This window comes from Eschrichtius robustus, chromosome 11, assembly GCF_028021215.1.
Source record: "Eschrichtius robustus isolate mEscRob2 chromosome 11, mEscRob2.pri, whole genome shotgun sequence".
NCBI lineage: Eukaryota > Metazoa > Chordata > Mammalia > Artiodactyla > Eschrichtiidae > Eschrichtius > Eschrichtius robustus.
Window position 1 is genome coordinate 100,498,190 of NC_090834.1, and position 24,349 is coordinate 100,522,538.

The 24,349-nt window shown below is 46.9% G+C and overlaps 1 protein-coding gene across 50 annotated transcripts in view; it reads left to right on the forward strand.

Annotated features, from left to right (window-relative positions):
* MADD (MAP kinase activating death domain) overlaps nt 1–24,349 on the forward strand; it is a 40,572-nt gene that overhangs the window by 13,665 nt on the left and 2,558 nt on the right. For 2 of the 50 annotated variants that reach the window (XM_068554263.1, XM_068554277.1), the window contains exons 14-34: nt 180–319; nt 1,153–1,254; nt 2,915–2,974; nt 3,333–3,435; nt 3,792–3,978; nt 4,076–4,226; nt 4,543–4,749; nt 6,499–6,552; nt 7,531–7,631; nt 8,216–8,326; nt 8,636–8,794; nt 11,274–11,382; nt 11,658–11,720; nt 11,956–12,076; nt 12,180–12,285; nt 13,377–13,487; nt 15,136–15,243; nt 20,649–20,813; nt 21,059–21,131; nt 21,269–21,375; nt 23,563–23,632. In XM_068554263.1, the coding sequence (XP_068410364.1) occupies nt 180–319; nt 1,153–1,254; nt 2,915–2,974; nt 3,333–3,435; nt 3,792–3,978; nt 4,076–4,226; nt 4,543–4,749; nt 6,499–6,552; nt 7,531–7,631; nt 8,216–8,326; nt 8,636–8,794; nt 11,274–11,382; nt 11,658–11,720; nt 11,956–12,076; nt 12,180–12,285; nt 13,377–13,487; nt 15,136–15,243; nt 20,649–20,813; nt 21,059–21,131; nt 21,269–21,375; nt 23,563–23,632 (2,408 nt within the window). The remainder of the gene's footprint in view (nt 1–179; nt 320–1,152; nt 1,255–2,914; nt 2,975–3,332; nt 3,436–3,791; nt 3,979–4,075; nt 4,227–4,542; nt 4,750–6,498; nt 6,553–7,530; nt 7,632–8,215; nt 8,327–8,635; nt 8,795–11,273; nt 11,383–11,657; nt 11,721–11,955; nt 12,077–12,179; nt 12,286–13,376; nt 13,488–15,135; nt 15,244–20,648; nt 20,814–21,058; nt 21,132–21,268; nt 21,376–23,562; nt 23,633–24,349) is intronic. The other 48 variants (XM_068554267.1, XM_068554283.1, XM_068554272.1 and 45 more) reach the window with 33 other exon arrangements.

Below are 24,349 nucleotides of genomic sequence, written 5' to 3' on the forward strand. Positions count from 1 at the left end.
AGAAAGTCTGAGCGGTCTGAAGGCTCTCATGGTCCTGCGTCCCCAGAGGGTCGTGCTTTGATCTAGGCATTTAGAAATTGCGGGGAGGGAGAGGTGACTGCAGTGTAGCATCAGGCCCACACGCCCCCCAAGATTAGGTACCCCTGCCTGGGGCTTATAGGTGCCACTGTGCATTCAAGGGCTCAAAAGCTGCTGCGGCCCAACAGCTTGAAACTGGCAAGTGACTCAGATGCAGAGTCAGACTCTCGAGCGAGCTCGCCCACCTCCACCGTCTCCAACAACAGCACTGAGGGCTTCGGGGGCATCATGTCTTTTGCCAGTAAGTGCCTTCAGCTCTCTCACGCTTCTGTCCCATCTTCGCTCCAGCAGGGCCTGACCGTGGCAGATATGGCTTAGAGCTTCAGATATAGGGCTGGGTTGGCATTATCAAGCTCCGGATCAGGTCGTTTGGGTGATATTGAATAAGGTATTTTCAGGGGAGGTCAACGAAGAACAGGGACAGATTAGTCGTTGTCTTTATACCTGGAGGTTTTAGTCTGTTTCAGGTAAGACAGCTAGCTGTTCAACTGAAAAATAATCGTTGTATTAAAAATCATACACTTGTACATATATTTTGCGGAAATATTCTGGTCAAATTTGATTTGGGTATATATCTAGTGTCTTCTTTGCCTGGGAAAGGACTTTTTCATGAACGCGCCTTGAAATCTATGTGACATTGACTTGTGCATAGAGAATATTACCAGAAATGAGGGGTGGTGTCAGTTAAAGACTAAAGACAGACTAGGGACCGGAGAAAGCCAACATGGGGGATAATTGTGATGGTGAGTTTTTTAGAAGCCCAGGAGGGACAGCACCAACATCAGACCCGGAAGCACGTTAACTGCCGGCGTTCATGCTGGGTCAGCAGTAGAGGAGAGACTTGGATGTTATCGTGGGAAGCAGTCAGAGAAAGTTGTTACTGGGTTATGAGCAGTCCTGGCAGTGGCCCCTTTGTTTGCCCCGAGTTAGGCGTGATCCTTTCTAAGCGAGGTCAGAGGTTCTGGAATTGCATTTGAAAAGGAGGAGGGTGAAGATGATGATACGGTCATTGGAGCATAATGCTCTGATTCTTTATCCCTCTGACTCACTGCTCTCACTCGCTCCCCTTGACAGGCAGCCTGTATCGGAACCACAGTACGAGCTTCAGTCTTTCAAATCTCACACTGCCTACCAAAGGAGCGCGAGAGAAGACCACACCCTTCCCCAGTCTGAAAGGTAACTCCAGCCCTCCTTTTGCCAAGCCAAGATTCTCTGGGAAATATTTCAGGCCTGTGGGTGCTTGTCAGGAGCCCCATGTATGAAGAATCCTTTGATCCGGCCATTGCCTCTCATATCGCTTCCCATGACTTTCACTGCACATCATGAGTTCTTCCTGGTTTTCAGATAGAAACTGTCTTTTGTAGCTAAAGAGAAGGCCCTGTTATATAGGATAATGGCAACTGGGGGATTACTGCTGCTTCTGGGGGGGACCTTTGTCAGAGGCACGTAATTAACATAGGGCTCATCAGCTGCCACCAGTCGTCTGCCAGGTTCCTACCGCATGAACTTAGGACAAACTCCGTCCTAAAGAGCTGGTCCCCCAGGGGATGGTTGTGAAGAGCCTGGCAGTGTTTATAGAGTCAAGAAGGCTCTTTGGCTTCATGTCAACTTAGGCCCTATGAGTGGGCCTGGTAGCATTGGTTGGCTTCTAGGGGCAATTAAGACCTTATTTGATTTTCATTTGTGATCTCTGGCAGTTTGAAGGGTTCTTCTTTTTTATAAATTTATTTATTTTAGTTATTTATTTTTGGCTGCGTTGGGTCTTCGTTGCCGTGCGCAGCTTTTTCTAGTTGCGGAGAGCGGGAGCTACTCTTTGTTGCGGTGAGTGGGCTTCTCACTGCGGTGGCTTCTCTTGTTGCAGAGCACGGACTCCAGGCACACGGGCGTCAGTAGTTGTGGCTCACGGGCTCTAGAGCGCAGGCTCAGTAGTTGTGGCACATGGGCTTAGTTGCTTCGCGGCATGTGGGATCTTCCCGGACCAGGGCTCGAACCCGTGTCCCCTGCATTGGCAGGCGGATTCTTAACCACTGTGCCAACAGGGAAGCCCTGAAGGGTTCTTCTGAATTTACTCTGACTTCTGTTTGTTTACTCTGGATTTTGTGCTGAAATATTTAATCACAGAAGGAAGCACAATGAGAAGCAGCTTCATGTATTTTTTAACTGACCTCTCTTCCCAATGTTAAAAATATCAGGAATCTAAGGAATGTTCTTTGGTGGGGATGGGAACATAGGATAGATGGGCAAAAGGACATCAGAGCTAGTGGTGTAGGGAGCTAACCAGCCCTGTAGAGTGAGCCTACACAGGCTCAGTAGGTTAGGGATAGAAAGCTGTTAGCGTCACGGGCTTTCATTTGATACAGTTGAAGGGGAGAGCAATTGAAATGCTTTCACTGCATGCTGATGCTTCACTTCATTTGCTGCACTCATCACTCCCATCCAGCTCCCATCCTCACCCCCACCCCCCTTCCCATGACAGCATCTACAAGTTGGGTCTCTTTCCTCTGCATACCTGCAGCCCCCCCTGGACCCCCCTGTGCTAGATGTTTCATGAAAACCAATGGTCCCCTTTCATGCATGTGCCTGTTTAGTACCTAAAGGCTCCTTGTGTTATTACCCTGCCTCTGGCTTTGAGAGGCCATAGTCTTAAGGATGGTCTTTCCTCGAGCCTCAGTTGTCTCCTGGCTACTTGGCTTCCAGCTGTGAGGTGCCTGAGAACTAAGGTTATGTGCACTAAGCTTTGGGAGAATGCTCAGATTATCTGACTTACAGCTCCATTGAGGGGTACAAGGGTTGTGGTATCATGGTGCACCTACTAATTGTGTATTTTGTGTCCCAGTATTTGGGCTAAATACTCTAATGGAGATTGTTACTGAAGCCGGCCCCGGGAGTGGTGAAGGTGGGTCTTGCCCGTGAGCTATGCATGATCTTTTTTCCTAGCATCTACTGTGCCTGCCTGAGGGCCATCCTCCTCATGGAGCAAGCGGCATCACTCGAGTGACCTGCCTTGCCCCGTCCCCCGGGATGCCCATGCTTGCCCATGGGGCGCGCTGCTGGTGCATGTGGAGTGGCCTGAGTCTCCATCCCCACTTCCTCCACATTGCCGTGGCTGGTTTCTACCTGTGTGTGATGCCCCAGTGCTGCCCTCACCCAGCCCTTCCAGGGAATGGGTGTGGAACACGGCTACCCAGGGCTGTGCTGACACCAGCTACTGGACTACAGTAGTGATGTCTCTCGTTCTACCTTCCTGGCTGTAGGAAACAGGAGGGCCTTAGTGGACCAGAAGTCATCGGTCATTAAACACAGCCCAACAGTGAAAAGAGAGCCTCCATCACCTCAGGGTCGATCCAGCAATTCTAGGTAATAAATGGCAGAGCTGTTTTAAACGTCCTCAGATAGAGGTAGTGATCCTTGTACCAAACACTAGGGATGCTCAAAAGTGGGAGGGAAGCTCTCAGTGGGTAAATGAAATCCCTTCCCCTTCTGACTCAATCCCCACGCGGCAGTAATAGCTCCTGGTGCTGAGCAGAGTGTAACAGCAGTGGTGGGGACTCGGGCAAACCAGGCCGTCTGGAGAGGTAGGGTTTCAGTGGACTTGGATGTTTGGAGACGTGGCTTTGTGTTTTGCCCCTGGAGGCAAGCATCTAGTCTGGTGAAAGGGGGAGATGCTCTGCAAAGGAGCCGATGACCACAGAAGTGGTATTTGGACCCCCCAGTGAGAACCAGCAGTTCCTGAAGGAGGTGGTGCACAGCGTGCTGGACGGCCAGGGAGTTGGCTGGCTCAACACGAAGAAGGTGCGACGGCTGCTGGAGAGCGAGCAGCTGAGAGTCTTTGTCCTGAGCAAGCTGAACCGCACGGTGCAGTCAGAGGACGAGGCCCGGCAGGACATCATCCCAGATGTGGTCAGTGCTGGGGGTTGGGAGTTGGAATCAACTGGGAAGAGGGACATGGGCGCCACACGCAGTTCTCCCAACTCTCGCCCCCGGGTTATTGTTGCAGGAGATCAGTCGGAAGGTGTACAAGGGCATGTTAGACCTGCTCAAGTGCACGGTCCTCAGTCTGGAGCAGTCCTACGCCCACGCTGGTCTGGGTGGCATGGCCAGCATCTTTGCGCTTCTGGAGATCGCCCAGACCCACTACTATCGTAAAGGTAGGGATCGGACCGGCAAGGCAGCATGCTGTCCACAGCTCTCCTACTCTTCTCTGAAGAGAATGAACTTGGCCCCTTGACGAGTTTCCCAGTGTCAAGCTGCTTCCTGTTAGGCTTTGCGATTTTATTTTCTAGTGCGTGTATGTATGTAGTGGGTGTTTTTCTGTCATGGAAAAGAGTGATGTCAGCTTTTCTTTCCTTGCACTTCTTCCCTTCCACATCCTCTTCTATCCTTGCTTCTCCCATCTCATTCCCACACCTTGACTCTCACTCACTGTCTCTTTTGACCTCTTCCTATATTTGATCTTTTCCTCAGAACCAGACAAGCGGAAGAGAAGTCCAACGGAGAGTGTAAATACACCAATTGGCAAGGATCCTGGCCTGGCTGGGCGGGGGGACCCAAAGGCCATGGCACAGCTGAGAGTCCCCCAGCTGGGACCTTGGGCACCAAGTGCCTCAGGAAAGAGTCCCAAGGAACTGGACACCAGAAGTCTAAAGGAGGAGAACTTTGTGGCATCTATCGGTGTGTATCGTGTTGGGTGTGGCGGAGGAGTTCTGGCTTCTTAATGTCCTTCCCTTCTTTCAATTCATCCAGAATCCCGCCTTTCTCTTCCCCATGCTTTGCTCTGTAGACAGGAAGATAGATTTGTGTCCTTTTCTAATGGCATTTCTTTATACTTCTCTATCCCTTATGCTTCATTTACAGCCACCCTCACCTACATCTTAGAGGAAGAATGGAAGTTTTGCTTAGAGGGCCCAGCGAAGCTTAGTGCAGGAGTCAGAGCTGTACTCCCGTCCCTCTCTTTTACTTACATCTGGATTTCTTCACATAATGGAGAGGCCACATGAGCTCCTGGAAGCTATAAGGAAGTTTATAGATGCATCTTTGGGCTATAAAATTGTGACTGTCTGGGTCTCTAAAGCCAGTTTTCCCTCATCCAACCATTATGCTGCCCTCGAATTTGCTCCTTTGGGGCATGTCCAGCAACCCCATTTCCCTGGGTTCTGGACTTCGAGGTACAGAGTTCTGAGTCAGCTTTTCTTTAAACATGTCCTTACTGGACTTGATTAGACCTTGCTTACATTTGGTGTTTCTCCATTCCCACTAAGGCAGAGCCTTGGTGAGCTCTCTGGGTGTCACCTCTGTTTGACTCACTCCCTACCTGACCTTGAGTCATCTAGATTGTGTCTTTCTTTTTCGGGTTCTAGGTCCCTGGGCAATGTGCTTCTAGCCGATGCCTCTTTGCCACATCCATTAGCAGTTGCCTTTTGCTCCCATAAATGGTAATGAGGAACCAGTTTCCTTCTTAGGAGAGCTGTGCTTCTCTAACCAGCAAAATATTGTCCTAGAGGCAGTCAACCATGCTTTTCTCCTACCTGTTGTGATGTTCTAGAAAAATGTACTGACCTGCCAGTCTGGAGGTCTGGAGTTTTAGTCCTGTATCTGCCCCCAACTAGGAAAGTGACTTTGGGCAAATCATTTCCCCTTTCAGGGTCTCTATCTCCTCATCTGGAAAACAAGGAGATTGCACTAAGTAGACTCTAAAGTTCTTCCAGGAAGAGAATTGCTATGATCGGTACTCTCTCTTCTTAACCCCTACTAAGATGCTCTTGACCATTTAGTGTTCTCTGTCACCTCTACCGGAAGCATTTTTCCAGATGACTGGCTAAGATGGGTCTCTTGGTAGGGCAGGCACTGCTGCTGAGGGTAAGTTGGGTTTTTTTGGTAGCAACAAGAAGGGATGGTAACTGCCTACCTTGAGTGGCCTCTCTTCAATCCAGTGAGTCAAACAGATTTGTGCTTATGCTTCTGACACCCTTTGGCTGCTTGAGGTAATCATCTGTCTTATCTGGAATCTTTAAAATTTGCTGTTGCCTAGCTCATTTGGCAGAGAGCGTGGTGTGGTGGAAGTTTAAAGTGGTCCTGAGTTACCTGATCTTGAGCAAGTGCTCCAGCCTCTTTGGGATCAGTTTCCTCATGCCAGAATGGAGGAGCTTGATTAAAGGCTCTGCCAGCTCTAACATTCTGTGGGGTTTTTACTGCCACATTGAGGTTAGGATAGGAATTTAGTTCTTGACCTGGGGGGATGGCGTTAGATCTCTTGATTTTTTTAACCCCCCTCCCCGCAATGAAGATCTCTTTTTATCTCTTGATTTGTAATCCTGTGCCTGAGACTGAATCAGCTTGGGTGGGTGGGTTTCCATTTCGTCTGTCTGACCAGCCTCTGACTCTCTCTGTCTTTCTCTCCTGCTCACATTGCATCTGGGGTAGAATTGTGGAACAAGCACCAGGAAGTGAAAAGGCAAAAAGCTTTGGAAAAACAGAGTAAGGAACAAATGCCCCTTCCCGTTCCCAAGTCTCCCATACCTGCCAACTCCCCAGGCCCGGTTGGGGCAGGCTCCCTTTGTCAGCCCCACCCCAAATTTGCTCCTGGGGTGGGTATTTGGCATGCAAGCAGGTAGGTGGTATGTGCTCATAGGTACATGCGCGTAGGCTGCTTCTTTCCCCTCCCCTTGTAGTAATCAGGCAGTAATCAGGGCATCTGCTGTGTAAAATCCCTTAGAGCTTGGTTCTCTATTGCTTCCGAGTTGGTGGGGAGAATGTTTGCCTATTTCAGTGCCCCTCATTGGCTCATATCTCCCTCCCCCATTAGAAGGCCTGTGGGCACAGTTGGCAGAGATGGTTGCTCTCCCTCCGTGTTGAGTCTGTAGCTTCCCAACTCTCTCTGGTGGCTTGCCTAGGCACGCTTTCTTGCTTTCTGTCATTCTGTCCTTCTGCCATACCATTGTGGGCGGGCGAGAAATAATGGGGGTGGTTTTTAATGTCAAACACAGGAGCTGCAGGGTGGGGGTAGGCAGCGTTGGCTGAAACAGCTGGTGTTTTTTAATCTCACTGGGCTCTTCCTTTTCTAGCCCCTTCAGACATATTTGTTTGGGAAGCAGAGTGACCTGGGGACCCTTAAAGGGTCTTAGGCATGAGTGAAGAGGCTCTGATTCTGAGTACAGTGGAATGTGGTTCAGATGTTTGTTTGTGGAGCTTTTCTGCTCTAGGATGATTTGGTCAGAATTTTCTCAGGTTGAGAAGATGGCTGCAGAACCCCTTGAGACCAGGTTTAATTTTTCCTACTTGGTTCTTAAGGCATCTGGGACTTCTTCCAGTGCGGCCTGAGTGGGTGGCAGTCCCTGGAAAGGTGACTGGGACATGCTAAACTGGTCTGGGACCGGGCTGTGCTGCTGTCCCACTCCCTTCGCCAGCCTGCCCCTAGCCTCTTGTAATGAGTAACACAAGTCTTCCCCTACTCAGGGCCTGAAGTAATCAAACCCGCCTTCGACCTTGGTGAGACAGAGGAGAGAAAGTCCCAAGTCAGCGCAGACAGTGGTGTGAGCCTGACATCTGGTCCCCAGGTTTGTGACAGCCTTGTTGAGGATTGCGAGCATTAAAAATTTGCTATCTCAGAATACTTCTTTAAGATCAAAACAGAACAAAATGACAGCATTGAAACAACATGAATATCCCGTTGTAGGGGAATGATGAAATAAGTGTAATATATCCATGTAATACAATATTAGTATCCGTTAATGACTGTATTTTCAAAAATGTGGTGACATGGGAAAGTGTTTACAAAGTTATATACAGTATGATTCAAATTTTATTTTTAAAACATACATAGAAAAGACTGAAAGGAAATATGCTAAAGACTTAACAGAGATTAACGTAGGTGGTAAGTTTATGGCTTATTTTTATTTCCTTATTCTTTCGTGTATTTTCTGTAGTGAGCATGTACTTCTTTAACACTCATTATTTTTCTCACTCTGTAAGTCATATATATTTTATATTCAGGAAAAATGTTCATTTTTCATGACCTATCTAGGGATGACAATAGAAGGGTGGGGATGGAGAGAAGGGAGAAGATACAGTATTTCTTAGGGAAACTGAGACTAGACTGGACACCTCCCTCATGTGTCTGAGTCGGCGTGTCTTGTTTCAGAGGACTGATCCAGATTCTGTCCTTGGTGTGAGTCCGGCCGTTATGATCCGAAGCTCAAGTCAGGACTCTGAAGTTAGCACCGTGGTAGGGGAACACCACGCTGGCATCTTGGTGGGTGGGGTGTGGGTCCCCCTTTGGAAAAGGGGGCTACTCCCTTCTTTGGGGGCTGTTCTTAGTCTCAGGTCAGGTTGGTTCTCTTGGTGGAGATGTTTACCTGTCATAGGTCTTTGTTTGTGGGATCAGACCCCGAGATTTCACCCAGGGCTTCTCCTCATCTTGTAAAGAAGGTAGTTCCAGAGTCTGTCTGACACACCTTTGAAGTTGGATACTTTTTTTTATGGTAGCAGAGAGCTCTAGCAGCTTGGCATTTCTGGGACACATCCTGGGGAATATCCCTTACCACCTTTTTTTCCTTTCCAGGTGAGTAATAGCTCTGGAGAGACCCTTGGAGCAGACAGTGACCTGAGCAGCAATGCAGGTGACGGACCAGGCGGTGAGGGCAGCACCCACTTGGCAGGCTCTAGAGGCACTTTGTCTGATAGTGAAATTGAAACCAACTCTGCCACCAGTGCCATCTTTGTAAGTTTGTTTACTAACAAAAGAAGACCATTTTTTCAGTGGGATGGGGATGGGTCAGAAAAGGATGAAAAGTTAGGAAGCAATTAGAAGGAAAAGAGGAAGGAAGGAATGGATAACCTTCATATATTTGACTTTAAAGAAAATGTTTCTTAAGTTAGCTTTTTTTCAGAGTCATTTGACTCCGTGATCTGGGGCTTTTAGAACCTTCTCCTGAATCATTGATGAGTTAGGCTTCCTGCCCAGTCAGGTAAGGGCTTCGACTCCTATGTGGCGGTAACCCCCGTGTTTAAAATAAGCAAAGTGATGCCTTTATAGCAATATCAGGGCAGTTGCAGCTCTCATTTTGTACCAGTCTACCTATTTTTATGGACTAGTCTGGTTTTTTCTGGTCACTGCTTTATTTATATAGCACCTTAAAATAGCATTTCATTTTAGTATATTCCTAACAGTTATTTGAAGCTTTCCTTCATTAATAAACATCTATTAAGTGATTTACTAAATGCCAGATTCTGTACTAAAGAAACAGGGATGATAAGGCATGATTCCCATTTTCAAGAAGTTTGCAATTCAGTATATTGCTACAACTAATCTCTTCTGCCAAGTGAGGGAAACAAAGCCTTAGGAAAAAAAGATCTTGCCCTAGGTTATACAATAAGCCAGTGATCAGTTGGAATTAAATGAATTCTTTTTAGTCCTTGCCTTTAGACCCACTGCCCTTCAGTGTATACAGGCCTCTTTAGGCAGCTTTAAGGGTTCTGATACACTCACCACTTGGCTAGGCAGAGTTGAGAATGGATATTTTCTACACGAGCTCATAGGTTCTTCTCTTTGGTCTGTGGGGAGAATGGAAGATGAAATTTAAATGAAATAAATTATTTAACACTGGTGATCATTCCCACCCCCAGGGCCTTCTGTATACATGTTTCTAATAGAGCAAGTGACATCCCAAGGTGGAGGTAGGGGATAGGATTGAGAGTCAGCAGAGCCATTCAAGCTAATGGATCTTAACTCTCCCTGAGTCTAAACAGACCCTTTTAATTAAGAGTATTTTATTATTATTATTTTTTTAATACATTTATTGATTTTATTTATTTATTTTTGGCTGAGTTGGGTCTTTGTTGCTATGCGCGGGCTTTGTCTAGTTGCGGTGAGCGGGAGCTACTCTTCGTTGCAGTGTGCGGGCTTCTCATTGCGGTGGCTTCTCTTGTTGGAGAGCACAGGCTCTAGGCACGTGGGCTTCAGTAGTTGTGGCACGCAGGCTCAGTAGTTGTGGCTCATGGGCTCTAGAGCGCAGGGTCCATAGTTGTGGCGCATGGGTTTAGTGGCTCCACGGCATGTGGGATCCTCCCGGACCAGGGATTGAACCTGTGTCCCCTGCATTGGCAGGCGGATTCTCAACCACTGCGCCACCAGGGAAGCCCCAAGAGTATTTTAAATCCTTCTAGTGTGCTTCCATTCTGGAGGCTGAGATAGATGTTATGGAGTAGCAGTCTTGCAAGAAGCCATTCAGCTGTGTGCTACCTTTCCGGGCACCGTCCTGGGACAAATTCGTACTTTTCCTGTACTTCTGGGCAAGGGCTCTTTGTGCAGTTGAGTTGCTGAGAGCAGTTACCTAAATTTCTTGGTTCAAAAAGGGCTATTTTGGTAAGAAATGAATTATCTTAGGTTAATATGGTTCATTGAACAAAGTCTTGGGCTGTGAACCAGGAAGCTGGCATTTGGACACACTAATTAGGTATTGCCTAATAATAACCTTTGTTCAGTGGCTTCTTTGCTTATGCTGTTGCATGTGTTGTGAAGCAGGCATGAAAACTACCTCTTACCCAGCCAAAGATCTTTTTTGAATGAATAGAAAGTCTAATATTGCAGAAGTGGTAGATAAAGTTAGTGGTATTTCTATGTGGGAAGATATTTCTAAGAGATGGTAGAAGAGAAGACTTAACATTTATCAAATACCAACCATGTGCCAGGCACTGTTAAGTGATTTATATGTATTTTCTCATATTGAATGAGAATAGTCCTATCGGGTAGGTATTATAACCTTCCTTTTACAGGTGAGGAAAATGACTCTTAGAGAAGCTAGGCTTTGTACCTAAGATCACACAGCTAGTAAGAGGCAGGGATCTGAACGTTGGTCAGTGTAGACTTCAAACCCAGTGTTCTTTTCACTGCATCACGCTGCTACAGAGAATTTGCCTAATTTTTTTTTTTTTTTAAGAGGAAAGAGTCTTACAGAGACTAAAGGTTAAAGGTAAGTAAAAATGAAAACTTGATTGCATGTTTTGGGAGGCAGTAACAGAAAGCAGGATTATCAGATTGACTTCTGATTGAGGCAAACAGAGTAGCAAAGGCAGGGCTACTGGAATATATGTGACTAATGATGGTGCATAGTGTGTGAGCCTCTTAATGAACTGCTTGGTTTACTTTGCCCCTATTCATTGTTACCTCTGGCAGCTGACCTGTTGCCTCTTCTCTCTAGGGTAAAGCCCACAGCTTGAAGCCAAGTGTAAAGGAGAAGCTGGTGGGCAGCCCAGTTCGCTTTTCTGAAGATGTAAGCCAGCGAGTCTATCTCTACGAGGGACTCCTAGGTGAGAAATAGACTGCGAAGGCCACTTGCACTGGAAGGAAGCTGGACTCAGCCCGGGGAGAGGGTGGCCCTGAACAAGTAGCTGCTTGGCTTTTTTGCGGATCTCAGTGCTGATGTTAGAGGACATTTTTATATCTGAAGCAAGCGACTTACTGGGGAAAAAACAGTGGGTGAAAACTAGAAGAGACTGAAGTTTGGTATTAACCAACAGCCTCTGTCTTTCTGTCTTCTTTTACTTTCTTGCTACCATGGTCCTTCCTGCTCACAAATCGGCAGGAAGGGACAGAGGATCGATGTGGGACCAGTTAGAGGATGCTGCTATGGAGACCTTTTCTATAAGTAACCACCTTTCTTTGTGTGCTGTTCATCCCTCCTCCTCGGGAGGGATGGGGCCTCACTTGGAGGCAGCTGGGGCTGGTGGCAGGACTGTTAGATCTGGGGTGAAGAGTCTCGTGTTTCCTTTGCCCTGGAATTTGTGATGACTTCCTTTTTTCTGGAATTTACTCTGTTTTAGTTTGGCAGCCATATTCTTTATACGTTATATAAGCCCCTAAAAAAAATCTATTCCACACAGGCAAAGAGCGTTCTACTTTATGGGACCAAATGCAGTTCTGGGAGGATGCGTTCTTAGATGCTGTGATGTTGGAGAGAGAAGGGATGGGTATGGACCAGGGTCCCCAGGAGATGATAGACAGGTATGAGGCTTAGAAACCGTTGGGAAAATGCAAATTCAGCCTCTTCCCAGTTAATTCTGTGTTCTCCCACCTGGGGGCTGACTTGTCCTGGTCTCCCCCTCAGGTACCTGTCCCTAGGAGAACATGACCGGAAGCGCCTAGAGGATGATGAAGATCGTTTGCTGGCCACGCTCTTGCACAACCTCATCTCCTACATGCTGCTGATGAAGGTAACGTCTATTTTGCTTATGCCCAGCTACTGCTGATACTGGAGGGCAAGGCTTGTTCCTGTTGCCGAAATCTTGGGGCAGTTGGGAAGCAGTCAGAGCATCCTGCTGGGGCTCTCTTCTTCATTGAAAGTCTGAGGCCTCTCTGCAGCTCACACATGATCCATTTATCTGAAGCTGCCAGGCTGTTGTGCTAAGGAATGTTGTAAAGGTGATTGATGATTACATGCCACTTGTTTATTTTGAATTTTAAATGGGCTTCCTTTGCTGAATAGTTTTAGGATGGCTGTAGAACTCCCCACAGAATACAGTGGAAAAAAAAATTTTTTTAAGTAGTAGGCTCTGAAACCTGGGAAAGAATGCTCAGAATTTACTTTTCAGCATTAGTCCTTTATCATATATACTTTGCCATAGATGTAAAAAGAGCTACTCATTGAAAAAGCAGTGGTAGGTTCTAGTTTGACTTGGTTATACTTGGTTTTTATAGCTGTGGGAGAACTGTGTTACCAAATGGAAGAGTCCCGTTCTGAAAGGGACTTGGTGGGTAGAAGAGAGTTGTTTTGCGAATGAGCTCCTGGGTTTCTCCTCCTCCTGTTCTCCCAGCCTCTCTAAATGTGAAGGGATTAGTTGATCAAATGCAGAGAATACCCTGCAGGCACTCTTGGTTTGTTTCCTTTTCTGTTTAAGGGTCTCTTGAACTCCAGGGGTGCCAGTTAACTCTGGTTGGGAAAGGGTGGTGATCTTTAACCCTAAGATGGTGTCTTGGTGACAACTGAGTGTAGAACATTGCTACTCCTAAGTCTTACTATGTGAGAATCACACTCTGAGGAGCCCCAGGGGTTTTTAGAGGTGAATGTTACGGTGTTGGTTGGGGGGTTAGGGAGGATGTGTCCCCATGAGTCCCCGTCCACTTAAACCAGAACTTCTCTAAGAGCCACTTTTCTGCAGAAGCCACCTGGAGACAGAACCAGGGTTTTTCTTCTCAGACTGTTGGCAGAACACACAGTTGAATGTTTTATCCTCAGTGATGTGGTCTTTTAGAATTCTACTTTTCTCAGGAGGAAAGTTATTAAGATCCTGTTTTGGCTTTTCAGGTAAATAAGAATGATATCCGGAAGAAGGTGAGGCGCCTGATGGGAAAATCGCATATTGGGCTTGTGTACAGCCAGCAAATCAACGAAGTGCTTGACCAGCTGGCAAACCTGGTGAGCACACCTGGGCCATCCTTTAGGCTCCCTTCCATTGCTCTTGTCAGCCTCCCAGGCATGGGCCTCATGGCCTAACGCAGAGGCTTCCGCATAGGTCATTTCTTGGCTCGTATATTTTCAAAATCCCTAGTTCTGAAAATAGGGCTTTGACTAGATGAGGCTTTTGCCCTTCTGTTCTGTGATAGGATTCTCTGCACTAAAACCATCCCAGTGCAGCCATTTGAACGTTTGTGTGGTCTGTGGACCCCTGTGGATCCACAAGGTGAATACTGTTTTCATGATAATGCTAAAATGTTATTTGCCTTTTTTACTGGGTTGACATTTGCACTAAGGGTGCAAATGCAATGGTGGGTAAAACCACTGGTGCCTTAACACAGTGAAAATGGTGGCACCAAACAGTGCTAGTGTCCCCACCTCCACACACTCTCAGTTAAAAATAAAACAAAAAGCCAGTTTCACTTGTGAATGTCCTTGATGAAGCAGTTAAAATCATCAGTTTTATTAAATCTGATCAGTGATTATACATCTTCTTAGTATTCTTTGTGACAAAATGAGAAGTATACATAAAGCATATCGCTGCAAATGAAAGTATGATTGCTTCGAGGAAAGGGAATTTGTGACGATTTGAGTTCCAAGGTGAACTGACAGCTTTGCAGCCAGTCATGGGACATCATTTTTACTTGAAAGAATGACTAACAAATTGTTATTTGGAGTTGGGTATTTGGCAGACTTTTTGTGCATGAAGCTTCCCAATATTTAAAACCTTTTCCAGTGAGATTGGTGATGAATGTGATTTTTTGATATTGTGTCATGAAATGCGTCAACATTTGGAAGAGCTGCATAACTGGGCGAACCAGTATTTTCCAGATGACTGATGTGTGATTTTACAAATTCAACTGTGGGTAAAAGATCCACTCCAAGTGTAAAGCAGACAAATGGATTTTAATGTAACAAAGTACAAAGTGTTCATTGATGTGTTTTCAGATTACACACTGCAACTAACTTTAAGAAACTTCTTGAGGTTCTGGTATAGCATCAAAGAAGAATATGCATATTTATCTGGAAAGCCTAGTAAAATACTCCTCCCTTTTCCAGATATGTATCTGTGAGGTCAGATTTTCTTTAATATACCTCAACCAAAGCAACATGTCACAACAGATTGAATGTAGAAACAGATATGAGAATACAGCTAATTTTCATTAAGCCAAACATTAAAGAGATTTGCAAAAAATGTAAAATAGTGCCACTCATCACATTTTTTTTGTTGTTCTGGAAGATATGGTTATTTAAAAAGTATATGTTATTTATATTATCATGTAATGGATTTATTATTAATGAATTATTAATTCCTTTTAAATGAATTAATAAACATTTAAATTTTTTCAGTTTTAATTTCTAGTGTGGTAAATACCTGTAAGTAAAACTCACAAAGACATAAGTTCTTGGGGGTCGTCAATAAAGTTAAAATGAATAGGAGTCCTGAGACCAGGAAGTTTAAGAACACATCCATGGCGGCCAGTGGCCAGCAGATGGCGCTGCTCTAAGGAAGCTGATAAGAATTGAATTGCTGAATGAGGGATTCTTGGCCCAGAGGGCTGTGTGAGAGGGATGTTTGGTTGTCCCTAAAGGATCTCTCTTTCCTCAGAACGGACGAGATCTCTCTATCCGGTCCAGTGGCAGCCGGCACATGAAGAAGCAGACGTTTGTGGTACATGCGGGGACAGACACAAATGGAGATATCTTTTTCATGGAGGTAGGTGCTGGTTCATGCTAGGGGCCCAAAGCAATATTTGAGAGTCACAAGGAACTCCTAGAACTGATGCCAGAATATTTTTCCCCATTTATTCATCTTCATGATCCATTTATCATTAAATTGTCAGGCTCTTATGCAAATAAATTAATATAATAGATTCCCTATCATTTTTTTATTTTTTAATTTTTTAAAAAATTTTAATTTATTTTTGGCTGCGTTGGGTCTTCGTTGCTGCGCGCAGGCTTTCTCTAGTTGCGGCGAGTGGGGGCTATTCTTTGTTGCGGTGCGCGGGCTTCTCATTGCGGTGGCTTCTCTTGTTGCGGAGCATGGGCTCTAGAGCGCAGGCTCAGTAGTTATGGCGCACGGGCTTAATTGCTCTGCGGCATGTGGGATCTTCCCAGACCAGGGCTCAAACCCGTGTCCCCTGCATTGGCAGGCGGATTCTTAACCACTGTGCCACCAGGGAAGTCCATCCCTATCATTTCTTTTAGATTTTATTTTATTGATTGATTGATTGCTATGTTGGGTCTTCATTTCTGTGCTAGGGCTTTCCCTAGTTGCGGCAAGCGGGGGCCACTCTTCATCGCAGTGCGCGGGCCTCTCACTATCGTGGCCTCTCTTGTTGCGGAGCACAGGCTCCAGACGCGCAGGCTCAGTAGTTGTGGCTCACGGGCCCCGTTGCTCCGCGGCATGTGGGATCTTCCCAGACCAGGGCTCGAACCCGTGTCCCCTGCATTAGCAGGCGGATTCTCAACCACTGCGCCACCAGGGAAGCCCCCTATCATTTCTTTTATATATAGATTGCATAGATGATATAGTCACATTGTCCATAAGTCAGAACAACATAGAATGGTATACACTGGCAAGTCTCGCTCTCATTCTTATCCCCTTCCACTCAGTTTCCCATCCACCTCACCCCTTCCTCTTGGAGGTAACCACTTTTATTTATAACCAGTTTGTATCTTCCAGTGGTTTTCTATGCAAACCCAATAAAATATGAACATAAGTTCTTATTTTTCTACTCTTTTACCTAAAGGTAGCACATCATATCTACTGATCTGTACCTTTTTTTTTTTTTTCATTAAACTTATCCTGGAGATCTTCTGTATCAGTACAAAAAGAGCTTTCTCATTCTTTTTACAGCTGTATAGTGTTCCACTGTGTGACTGTACCATAGTTAATATAACCAGTCAGTATTTATGTACCCTTGATTTTCTTCCAAATTTTTGCTATTGCCAGTAGCGCGACTCTGGTTGATGCTGTGCCTGCTTCATTTCCTACATGTGCAGGTTTATCTAAGAATTTCCAGAAGTGGAATTGCTGGGTCAAAGGAAAAATGCATTTATAATTATGGTTGATATGACTCTCAAGTATCTCTTAACATATAATAGTTTCCCTCCCATGTTGCCATTTATTTTGTTGAAGAAATGTGCCCTATAGAGCATCTTACATTTTAGATATTTTGCTGATTGCATCTCCTTAGTGTTGTTTAACATGTTTCTCTATCACTTGTATTTGTACAAGCTAGTAATTCAATCTAGAGATTTGGTCAGTTTCAGATTCAGTATTTTGGCAAGAAGAGGTGGTGCTGTATATTTCCTGTCGCCTCATATGGTTGGCTCTGTCCTAGTGATCAATGGGTTCACATGTGGCCAACCTGACCTATCCACTGCAAAGTTCCTCATTAGTTTTCTGATTTAGCTTATGGTATTTTTTTTTTAATATTTATTTATTTATTTATTTGGCTGCTCCTGGTCTTCGTTGAGGTATGCGGGATCTTCCTTGAGGCATGCAGGATCTTAGTTGCAACATGTGGGATCTAGTTCCCTGATCAGGGATCAAACCCAGGCCCCCTGCATTGGGAGCACAGAGTCTTAACCACTGGACCACCAGGAAAGTCCCTAGCTTATGGTATTTTTTACCATGCAGGATTTTTTTACTTTTTTGTAGTTAAATTAATCAGTCATTTCTTTTGTGGCTTCTGGATTTTGAGTCATAGTTAGAAAATCCCTTTCTTAATCCAGTATTGTAAAGGAAACTGGCCATGTTTTCTTCATTTCTGTGTTTTTAATTCTCAAATGGATCTCTTTCTAAGTAATTTTAGGGACCAAGTACTGCTCCTCTATAAAGTAGTGAAATTAGCTAATATTCTGCTGCCTTTTGGCTTAGTTGAATTTGATTTTCACATTCACAGCTTTTTGAAGAGGTAGTTTGTCTAACGTAGGGTGGGATTTCTGCTCTGAGGCAGAAACATACATGATGATGTAGCTGAGAAGGGAGTCATTTTCATGTCACCTTGAAGTGTTAGAATTTGGCTAGGTGCCTATCAGAGCTGAGGGCTACTTAGGACATCTGCACCACAGTAAATTTCTCCAGAGGATTCCTTGAAGTGTAGGATTCTCTCTCACCACTCTTACAGGGAGCCTCATACGAGGGCCTTGGAGCATGGGGTGGGTCCATCATCTCATAGATGCTCCCCCTTGTACTGCAAAGCGAGGGTACCTTGCCCATTCCATCAGTGCCTGGCTACTGTGATGCTGTCAGATTTAGCTGTTCTCAGCACAGCCTACTGCTTGCGTGAGTAGTTGGATAGCAATTTGCAAAGACTTTAAAAAATTATCTTTATTGCCTTTTATTTTAATTACAAAAGTAATAGAGTATATGCTGTAAAAGTTTCAAACCATATAGAAGTAAATAAAGTAAAAAGTAAAAATTTTCCTTCACTTCCTTCCCGTGCCATGTCTCAGAGGTAACCACCGTTAAAGAATTTGGCGTGAATCCTTTCAGATTTAAAAAATGCATATTTGTGTAAATACAGCTTACTTATATGGAATTTTGTTTCAGTGTTTATAAAAGTGATATCAAACTACAAATATTGTTATATAATTTGGCTTTTTTCACTTAATGCATCACAGGCATATCTATAATATGTCTACATAATATAGAAATCTGTTTCTATTTTTTAAATGGATGCTTAACCATTAGGTGTTATATGGATGTGCCATAATTTATTTAACTGGTCCCTCCCACTTTTTTTCTTTAAACAACACTTCACTGATTATCCTTGCACACATAAATCTTTGCACACTTACATGAGAATTTCTATAGGATAGATTCTTAGTGTGAAATTTCTCGGTCAAGCTTATATACATTTACAGTTTTGATAGATTTTGCCAAATTGCCATCCCAAAGACTATGCCAGTTTACACCTCTACCAGCAGCATAGACAAGTATGACACATTATTACCATCGTCTCTCTAGCCTAGAAATCATATGTTCTTCTAAATACCCGGCCCTCTCCTTTCCATCATGTTCTTAGAGGGTTATGGAAAGTGGAGTGGTATTCTCCATTTTCCACGTGGAGAGAACCACAGAGTTCAACTGGGGCTAGAATCCAAGTTTCTAATTCCTACTCAGCTACGTTGGCCCTTTTCTTCCTAAAGCTTTTGAGCCCCAGTAAAGTCTTAGATGGTAGATTAAAACTGGTAATCTTGTATATTCCTCATTCATTCATCTAATTTTTATGGGGCGCATATCATAGCCAGGCACTCTGCTGGGTTTGCTGGGTTTGGGGTTATATCAGTGAATAAGGGAGACATAGTTTCTGTTGTCCTAACAGGGTTGACAGGCCATTGGGGAAGTCAGATAATTAAACACCCAGTGTCATAAAATATAATGAGCATTGAGAGAAGATGTTCAGGGGGCAGGTGTTATGGGAATACATAGCAGAGGGTCTGGGAGTCGTGGACGACCCTCAGAAGTGACCTTTGAGCTTAGACTTGAAGAAGAGTAGGACTTGATGGCTGGAGTCAGGGAGGGGAAGTGTGTGCCAGGGGTATTTGGGGTAGAATGGTGGGACTTGATGGTACAGTTAGAGGGAAAGGAAGGAGTCTTGCATCACTCCTTCATTTCTGGCCTGGGCATCTGGGGGAGACAGTGATGCCATTTACTGAAATAGGGAACTGAGAAGGAGGAGCTGCCCAGGAGGAGGTGTGGAGTTCAGATTTGGACATGATGAGTTTGAAGTGCTGCCAGTGAGACATCCAGATAGAGAGAGGTCAGGACTCAGGAAGACAGGTCTCATATGGAGAAAGATTTGAGAATCATCAACGTGGTCATAATTATTATATTTCTTACATCATAGTTGTATTGTTGTTATAGCAGCTAACTCCAGGGTACATTCTATGTGCCTGGCTTTATTCTAAGAATTTTTTTTTAAATTTATTTAATTAACTAATTTATTTATTTTTTTGGCTGGCATTGGGTCTTCGTTGCTGCGTGCAGGCTCTCTCTAGTTGCGGCGAGCGGGGGCTACTCTTCGTTGCAGTGTGCGTGCTTCTCATTGCGGTGGCTTATCTTGTTTTGGAGCATGGGCTCTAGGTGCACGGGCTTCAGTACTTGTGGCACGGGGGTTCATTAGTTGTGGTTTGCGGGCTCTAGAGCACAGGCTCAGTAGTTGTGGTGCAGGGGCTTAGTTGCTCCATGGCATGTGGGATCTTCTCGGACCAGGGTTCGAACCAATGTCCCCTGCATTGGCAAGTGGATTCTTAACCACTGCGCCACCAGGGAAGTCCGATTCTAAGAATTTTGTGCACATTAACTTATTTAATCTTCACAGTAACTCCATGAAGTTACTACTATCCCCATCTTACACATGAGGAAATATAGACAGATTAACTTGCTTAAGGTGACACAGCTAAGTAAGGAGACAGCCTTAAATCTAAATCCAGGTAGTCTGATCTTAGGCCTGTTCTCTTGCCCATCGTGCTATAATGTCTCCACCATAATTGAAGGCATACGAACAGGTACGTCCACCTGAGGGAGAATGTTGAGCAAGAAGAGGATGTGGAGAACTTTGCCTTTTAGTTTATATCATCCTGTGGAGTATAATTTTTTTTTTGCAATAAGCAATGTCCGTGTGTCACTTGTGTAATTAATTTTTGAAAAGATTTATGCAGAACTAGAGCCGAGCCAGGATTAGAAGATGTGTTGGTTCCATTTTTTTTCTCCTTGGTTAAGTCTGCCCTAATTCCCTGCCTTTGTGCTTGTCAATAGCAATGATTCCTAAGGTTGTAAGGTGGAGGCATAAGATACCCTCTGCGTACTTTAAGTCCAGAACACGTAAGAAGTAATGAACACTGACTGAAGTGAAGTGAGCCTCCTTCCTTGCCCACAAGTTCCTTTCAACGGCTCCTCCTCTGTCAGTAAACGTTCTTGTGGACGATGTGTCCAGCAGTTCAGTGTTTGTGTCTCCACGTAAGGAAGACTGAGCATAAGACAGAAAACCTGACCTTGGGGATGCTCCTAGGACCAGTTGTCCCATCTTTCCCTGTGGGGAGCAGCGTGCAGTGTGGCCTGGGGTGGGAAGAGACCAGGGCCACCGACTGCCCCGTGCGCCTCTGCAGGTGTGTGACGACTGCGTGGTGCTGCGTAGTAACATCGGGACAGTGTACGAGCGCTGGTGGTACGAGAAGCTCATCAACATGACCTACTGTCCCAAGACCAAGGTGCTATGCTTGTGGCGTAGAAACGGCTCTGAGACCCAGCTCAACAAATTCTATACTAAGAAGGTACCCGTGAACTCTGTGTGCGTTGTGGGTTGGGCGTTGAGGGAAAGTGCGGAGCTCCTGCAGGGAAGTTAACATTCCAGAATCCACGCTGGAGCCCCACTTTTGCCTCTGGCTGCGGCGTGGAACACGTAAAGCTGTCTCCGAGGTCCTGGCATGGGCCCAGGCCTCCAGCAGCCATTCTAGAGCAGAGGGTGGGGAGCCGGGAGAGCTTGTATGACAGGACAGCTCTCCCCACTGTGCCGCAGTGTCGGGAGCTGTACTACTGCGTGAAGGACAGCATGGAGCGTGCTGCCGCCCGACAGCAGAGCATCAAGCCCGGTGAGCAGAGGACGGCTCCCTGGGCGCGCGCCTTCTGTTGGTTTTCGGCCGTCCTGAGCGGTGGAGGCCCGACGAGGAGGTCAGGCCGCAGGACGCCCCACCTCCCACTTAGCTGATGACCTCCTCCCTCGCCACAGGGCCGGAGCTGGGTGGTGAGTTCCCCGTGCAGGACATGAAGACTGGCGAGGGTGGCTTGCTGCAGGTCACTCTAGAAGGGATCAATCTCAAGTTCATGCACAACCAGGTAGGTGCAAGCGGCAGCACGAGGCTTCCCAGCCCCGGTGTTGCATCTGCAGTAAGGATCAGTGTCCAGGTCCCCAGTGCTTCCCCAGAGAGCGTGCGAGAGGCCTCCGGGGCTAGTGAGAGGATCGGAGCAGCTGGACCGGAGAGAACAATCAGAGGGGAGGGCGCAGTGACACTGGCAACCACCTGGAAGGTGCGGCAGGGAGCCTGTGTGGGGAGGAGGGGAGAGAGAGGGAGCCATGGTGGCCCGGCTGCCCCTGCCCATTAGACTCAGCACAGTGTGAGTGGGAGCGTCTCACTTGGCCCTTCTTCGCACAGTGTCCGCCTTCCCTTATCCCAGGGTGTGCTTTTGCTTGGTGGTTTTGCTTTGAGAGTCTATACTGGCTGATCCCCTCGCGTGTTTCTGGTGCGCGTGAAGCGCGTGCGCGCGTGCGCGTGTGTGTGTGTGTGTGGCTTGTGTCTGTCCCATCTGGAGTGTGTGTGTTTATTTGCCTTTTTTTTCCTGCCGATTCTTCTTCCTATTCTCTTCCTTCCTCTGAGCGTCCCCGCTCTGTCGCCTGCTCCACAGGCCCCACTCCCCTTCTTTTGACTGGGGAGCACTTCAGGATCCATCTTGCCCTCACTGCGACTCCACCATAGGAGCTGACTTTTTTCTCTTGGTTCTAACACAGCGTTACTTTCTCTCTCAGTGGACATTCCTTAAGCTAATTCCTTTCTGAGGCCAGCGCACCACCCCAGGTCCGCGCCCAGCCCTGACTCTTCACACAAGTGCCTTCCCTCCCCCTCCCCTGACGTGCTGGTTCGTCTCCTTGAGGCCCTGAGCCAGACCCGAATGTGCGAAGCACCACGGCCCCTGGCCAGGCAGCAGACACTCAGGGGTGGTGAACATCTGGACTCTGGGGCTTCCTCCTACCACTTGCCATTTTAGTTCTCCTTCTTTCAGGAATCCAGCTGGGCAACTTGGTGTGATGGGAAACAGCTGCCCAGGCTTCCTGGCAGTATACTTGCAGTAGTATATTTACTATTAGTCATAGTAATATATTAAATAGTATACTTAAGACCTTAGGGTCCACCCAAAGAGGGGTTTACTTAAGTACTTTTCTAGACCATGAAGGTGCCAGCACTTCTCGGGGACCAGGCTTCTGACTGCAGTTTAGGGCTGTGGCCTCCCCTGATGCCTCACCTTCTGAAGAAGAGATCTCATTAAATGACACCCAGATGCCCTCTTCCCGCTTGGTACACCCCCTTTGGACTGACCTACCGTCTAACCGTTACAAAGTATGTACAAGCTGGTCTGTAGTTTAAGGCTTTGCCCCGGAAGAGAGATCCTGAAGAGAGAGAGGAAGTCAAACCCTGACTGATGATGAGATAATGGCCTTGGGGTCTATCTTCTACCACATAACAGTCAGCTGGAGTTGAGGAAGCATCGGACCCCTGGTGGAGTTCTGCAGCGTGGGGTAACAGATGGGAAAAGCATGGTCTTTGGAGTCAGGACGTACTTGGATTCAGAGCCCCGCTTCGTTATCCACGGGCAGATAAACTTTCTGATCCACGGTGTCCGCATCTGTACAATGAGGGCGATACTGTATCCTGTGTGTGCCATGTAGATGTAAGGACAAACAAATAGTATTTGTAGAACTCCTAGTAGGTGCTCACAAGTGGTTGCTGTTAGTACCATCCATCACCACATACTCTTGGGAGAGCCTGAATCCTGTTTCAAGGAAGATGCCAACACCTCCCTCCCAAGGACAGTCTGAGGGGAGCTTTGCACCCGTGCCAGCCCTCTGCGCCGGAGGAGGATGCATGGAAGGGTAGAGAGCTGATGGGCTGAGGGGGGGGCCCCTGGGGCACAGTGTCCTACAAGCACTGCCCTGGGCAGAGGGTGTGGGCAGGCAGCCCAGGCCAGCAGAGGGGCCTTTGCGTTGGCTTTGACGGTTAAAACTAACACCTTCCTTTCTCTCCCATGCTTTCTCCTCCGGCCAGGAGCGGAAGGTACATGCCCTTTCTGCTGTCTTCGCTTCTTAGCGCTTTTGAGTTGTGTGCGTGTGTATTCTTCCATCCTCCCTGTGGGAAATAGGTTTTCTGTGTGGGTGGGGCTGTAGCTGGGAGAGTGGGCTTTGCGGGGCAGTGGGGGAGCCTCTGGGCCTTACCCCCTCCCTCCCTCCCTCCCTCCCTCCCTCTCTTGCAGGTTTTCATAGAGCTGAATCACATTAAAAAGTGCAATACAGTTCGAGGCGTCTTTGTCCTGGAGGAATTTGGTAATTACACTATTTTGCTCTTAGGTCTGGACTCACATGGCAGTAACTCAAACCTCGGAGCTCCAGAGAAGGGACTAGAGACAGAGAAGACGAGCCTCTGCAGAGAGGTCAGGAGGAGCAGGAGTGACAGGGAGGAAGAGGGAGTCCTGACACGAGAGGAGGGAGGAGAAAGGAAAGCTAGTCGGTCGGTGGCTGCCTGAGAGTGGGCCGAAGAGCAGTGGCTTAGGCGCCGGGCTTAGAGATCAGCGCTGGTAGTGAAGAGGCACCGCGAAGCAGCGCTGCCTTCCCTCGTTTGGCCAGCTGGTGGGGCAGAGCAGACGAGCCATTCCCTAGCTCTGCTGTGTTCGTGCCGCCTGCCTCGGTCCCTCTAGCAGCCCAGTGCTCTGTCCAGCCGCCCCGGGGCCCCACCAGGGTCCATCGAGCCTCTGGGCTGCAGGAGGGCGTGCGGCGGTGCAGGCAGGCTCACTCTAGGGGGCAGGCAAGCCTAGTGGCCTCAGAGGCAGAGGGCAGTGGTAGCTGGAAGCCGGGAGCTAGGCTCCCCCCAGCCAAGCGCTGACTATGAGTGGTGTCTGGGTTCTCACCCTGGGGCTTTGAGTTCCTGCTGTGTTTGTGCTTCATTCTTTCGTGCCCCTCATCGCTGCTATGAAAACCTTCGTTCTCCAGCAGGTAAAGTGACCTCGCCGTGCTGCCTGTCCCCAGGCCCCTGCCTTGGGCCCT